At 50.6% G+C, this 5,239-nt stretch overlaps 1 protein-coding gene across 1 annotated transcript in view; it reads right to left on the bottom strand.

The window, feature by feature from the left end:
• Nucleotides 1-513, bottom strand: part of LOC119314806 (cyclin-P4-1-like) — a 2,716-nt gene extending 2,203 nt beyond the window's left edge. The window contains exon 1 of the mRNA XM_037589490.1: nt 39-513. Within this exon, the coding sequence (XP_037445387.1) occupies nt 39-415 (377 nt within the window). The 5' untranslated portion in view covers nt 416-513. The remainder of the gene's footprint in view (nt 1-38) is intronic.
• Nucleotides 514-5,239: the final 4,726 nt, after the last annotated feature.

The following is a 5,239-nucleotide window of genomic DNA, read 5'->3' as shown; positions in this document are numbered from 1 at the left end:
GAAGCAATGGAGGACGGGAGACGGCGGGCGCTACTCACATGTCGTCCATGAACTTGGCGGCGACCATGACGCTGGTGATGAGCAGGCGGTGCACGCTGTACGAGTCCACGGCCACCGCCTCGCCGGCATCATCATCCTGCGGTGGCGCGGCGAGGCGGTCGAGGTAGGCGTAGGCGACGACGAAGCACGCGGGGCTGCACCCGGCGTACCGGTATATGCGCTCCGCGTACCGCCGCACGCCGATCTCCGGCTTCTTCTCCGTCGGGCCCCGGAACGCCGCCGAGCCGGAGCCGCACTCCGCAGCGTCGCCGCGCTTGGCGGCGCGCTCGAGCAGGCCGGCGAGGACGGCCACCACCTTGGGCGGTGCGCCGGACTCCGCGCGCTTGCTGCTGCTCGCCCGCCGCCCCGTCTCCATGGGCGCTCTGCTGTGGCGGTGGTGGGGTGGCTGGTGGGCTGTTGCGTGCGGCGGACGCGAAGGCGAAGGCGAGGTGGGTGGAGGACGAGACGAGTGCGCTCGCGTGGCCTGCTTTCCCGCTTAGCTTAATCTGTTGGCTGATATATACGCTTGCCGAGAGGAGTAAAATCGGCTGGATAGTTGGATTGGCCAGCCAGCTGGAGTGCTATATTTTGGTTTGGCTGAGCAAGGAGGACATGCGTTCTTTTTTTTAGCATCGTTACAGACACAAGCGCTCATAAACACGCGCATACACTCATCCCTATGAACGCATACACGCACATCTTATCTTTATGAGCACTTTCGAAAAACTGAGCCGACATCTTATCTTGAGATTTACGAAGTCACCGTAGTAACAGAGTAGGGAGTTGAAGAGGGGAAAGACCCAAGTTGACCGATCTGATAAAAGCAACTGGAATTGACTTTACAAAATCACAACGACGTGTGATTTGCGTTTAACTTCTTGGCACGGCTCTACAGCTCTTTTTTTTGTTGTTGCGAGGTGGCACGGCTCGGAGCCGGATCCCCTGACGTACGGCCACTTGACGTTGGGCCACTGACGCGTGGGTCCGGGTCCACACGTCAGCGAGTGCGCCGTACGTCAGAGGAGCTGCGTCCGCACGGCTCTACAGCTTAGATAGACTCATTTCAGAATAGTTAATTCCAGCCGGACAGAACAGAAGAACACGACTACTCGAGAGATATGCCGACGATTCTGCTCGCGAGGCATCCGACCACCAGGGAACGAACTAAGGGCGTGTTTGGTTGCCTGCATAAAGCCCGGTCTCACTCATGCGTGACGTAAACAGATCGACTGGCTGCCTGATTCTACTGTTCGGCCCGTATGGCATGAACCTTAAAGCACTTTTGGGTCTGGCTCTTTGAAAACGCTTGAATCGGCAGTTCCTCCAGGGTCAGGCACCGAGCGGTGCATGTGGGGGGCGCCGGCTGCACGCGCGCGGCCACGCTCAAGAAGCCGCGTTGTTTCCCGAAGCGCCGACAGTTATTAGCCTCACCGCCCCTGACTCTCACCCCACTCTCCCTCACTGTCCCAACTCTCACTGGTGGCGGCGGATCAGAGGAGAGCAAGAAGACCACCGGACCACATCACCGGCGAGTAGATCATCACCTGGCCTGCAGCAATGGCGGTAAGCACTTCTCTGTTCGTCATGCACTACTTTTTCGTGTTTGATCCGGCGATAGATTCGATCCACGGCGGAGAGGGGAATGGGGAATAGTGGTAGATAAGCATAGCAGTTCATATTAGTTCATACGACTTCATGCTACTTCATACTAGTGAAAGATCGTGGATGTCGCCTAGAGGGGGGGTGAATAGGCGTTTTAAAATAATTACGATTTAGGCTTGAACAAATGCGGAATAAACCTAGCGGTTAATTTGTCAAGCACAAAACCTAAAACAACTAGGCTCACCTATGTGCACCAACAACTTATGCTAAGCAAGATAAGCAACTATGCGATAGCAAGATATATGACAAGAAACAATACGGCTATCACAAAGTAAAGTGCATAAGTAAAGAGCTCGGGTAAGAGATAACCGAGGCATACGGAGACGACGATGTATCCCGAAGTTCACACCCTTGCGGATGCTAATCTCCATTTGGAGCGGTGTGGAGGCACAATGCTCCCCAAGAAGCCACTAGGGCCACCGTAATCTCCTCACGCCCTCGCACAATGCAAGATGCCGTGATTCCACTAAGGGACCCTTGAGGGCGGTCACCGAACCCGTACAAAGGGTAACCCTTGGGGGCGGTCACCGAACCCGTACACTTTGGCAACCCTTGGGGGCGGTCACCGGTACCCGTCAAATTGCTCGGGGCGATCTTCACAACCTAATTGGAGACCCCGACACTTGCCCGGAGCTTTACACCACAATGATTGAGCTCCGAGCAACACCAACCGTCTAGGGCGCCAAGGCACCCAAGAGGAACAAGCTCTAGGGTGCCCAAACACCCAAGAGTAATAAGCTTCTCAAACTTCACTTCCACGTATCACCGTGGAGAACTCAAACCGCTGCACCAAATGCAATGGTAAGGGCACACGGAGTGCCTAAGTCCTTCTCTCTCAAATCCCACCGGAGCAACTAATGCTAGGGAGGAAAATGAGAGGAAGAACAAGAAGGAGAACACCAAGAACTCCAAGATCTAGATCCAAGGGGTTCCCCTCACATAGAGGAGAAAGTGATTGGTGGAAATGTGGATCTAGATCTCCTCTCTCTTTTCCCTCAAAAACTAGCAAGAATTCATGGAGGGATTGAGAGTTAGCAAGCTCAAAGAAGGTCAACAATGGGGGAAGAACACGAGCTCAAAAGGTTAGGTTCAATGGGGAAGAAGACCCCCTTTTGTAGGAGGGGGAAAATCCAACCGTTATGTGCTCAGCCCGCACACGAGCGGTACTACCGCTCTTGGTCCCGGTACAACTGGGACTCACAGTATACGTGCAGAACCCTACCAGGCGGTACAACCGGGCGATCAGGCGGTAGCACCGGTTGAGAAGAACAACCGGACCAACCGCCCAGCCACCGCTCAACCACCGCATAGGAACAGAAGGGAGTCACCCCTGAGTGCGGTAGTCGAGCGGTACCGGGCTGGTGCAACCGCATGGCCTTGAGCGCTCGGGCGGCTAAGTCCTGAGTGGTCGAACCGCTCCGGACACCGGTGGTACCGGTACGACCGGACCAACCGGGCCACCACCGCCCGAGTACCGCATCAAAACAGAGGCCTGACCGGTACTTGGGCGGTGCCTGGCCGGAACAACCGCCCAAGTTTTTGCTGAGCAAGTTGGCGGTACCACCGCCCAGAAGCAGCGGTACAACGGCTGAGAGCTGCAAGCGGTACTACCACTGGGGCACGCGGTACTACCGCTGGGACCAGACAAAAACCACTCTCAAGAAAACCAGAACTGCCATAACTTCTGCATATGAGCTCCGAATTGAGCAAACTCAAGCTTGTTGGAAACAAGACGACGAGTAGCATCAAAACTCAAGCTTGTTGGATATAGTAAGAAGAGGCAGGGGAGGTATGCCAACAAATAGAGGAGTGAAACCTCCAACCAAGAAGAACCGGCAAAACCTCCAACATCGAAAACATCATAGAAGATGCATGTGAACTCCGTTTTCGATGAACTCGAGCTTGTCATCAAGATGACCATAAGCTCTAAGACTCACAAAGAGAACCAAACAAGAACCAAGAAAGATGATGCAAGGATGCAATGGTTTGAGCTCTCTACGAACGATACGATCAAGCTACTCATCGAGAGCCCCCCTTGATAGTACGGCAATCGATCCTATAACCCGGTCTCCCAACTACCATCATGAGACCGGTAAAATAGAAAAACTATCAAGGGCAAACCTTTGCCTTGCACATGGTCCACTTGAGCTAGATGATGACAATCTTGACTCCCTCAAGTTGGACCACCTTTCTTGATTGTGTTGACTCGATGAAGACTAGTTGATTGCTCCCCCATACTCCACTATGGGTGAGCCACTCTTCCGCACATCTTCACAAGTCCATTATCACTACAAAGGACGGCAAGCTTCAAGCATTTGATCTCTTCGTGATGCTCCACTTGAACTTGCACACCGCAACCTAACCCCACAAAGAACTCTCACGAAGACCATGGGTTAGTACACAAAGCGTAATTGACAATTCTTACCATACCATGGGATCACTTGATCCCTCTCAGTACATCTTCTGTGCTTTGTGAGTTGATCAACTTGATTCACTCTTGACTTAGTCTTGATCATCCTTGAACCTTTCCGATTCTCTTCATTTGAATGATGCCTTGAAGGTAGACATGAATGATCACACAATCTTCTTCTTCAAGACATGCTTGCAATAAGCTCAACTCTCACATGACCAATCTTTGGATAATTCCTTGAATAACACCTTGGTCGACACAAACTCTCCTTGAAACCAACACATGTACTCCAAGAAAAGCCTATGGACAAAACCTTCAAATATAACTCAAGGCAACCATTAGTCCATAGAGATTGTCATCAATTACCAAAACCAAACATGGGGGCACCGCATGTTCTTTCAACTAGTTCATGCAAGATCAGAATAGAGTTAGATGTGGATGGAGTAGAAGGGGGGTTGGGGGATTGGGGGTATAGAACAGACACCGACTAACCACGGCGGCCGTCACCGGCATGCGGAGCGGCGGGTCGAGTGGCTGGCCTTCATCAGGTCGTCATTGCTGTAGGAGGAGTCGAGGTCGATCTGCCAGGTACGACGGCCTGGCTCCGGCTGCACCGGTTGTTCTTCCTCCTTAGGTGTAACATCCCAAATTTTTAATTTGGAATGTTATACATTAGATCATCATTGCATACCATATTTTATTTTGCATTTTGGTTGATCCTAGAAATTCTACGCAACTCAATGACCCACGGAGAGAGTTGGGGATTTCGTTATTTTCATATTTGAGTTTTCTCAAATTTTGAGAATAGGATCATTTGATTTTATTTATTTTATCGTCAATTATTTTTATTACAAAAATATGAGAGAGGGAATAAAATGACCTTTCCAAAATAAAGAAATATTGAGGATTTAATAATAAAATCAAATAAGATTTATTTCAGAGTTTTTCGGTTTTTTATTTGAATTTAGGAAAAATGTGTGTTTTCCAAAATTGCATTTAGGTCCCAAATAAATGTTCACCTTGTGCGGCTTGATTTTAGAAGCCCGTGAAAATTTACTTCGGAATTTTTGGAGTCCATTTAGTATTTCTTTTTATTTTTCTTCTGCGCGTAATATTAAAAAAACGAAC

The sequence above is a fragment of the Triticum dicoccoides genome, chromosome 6A (assembly GCF_002162155.2).
Source record: "Triticum dicoccoides isolate Atlit2015 ecotype Zavitan chromosome 6A, WEW_v2.0, whole genome shotgun sequence".
Classification (NCBI taxonomy): domain Eukaryota; kingdom Viridiplantae; phylum Streptophyta; class Magnoliopsida; order Poales; family Poaceae; genus Triticum; species Triticum dicoccoides.
This window is presented reverse-complemented; position numbering and strand designations above follow the sequence as displayed.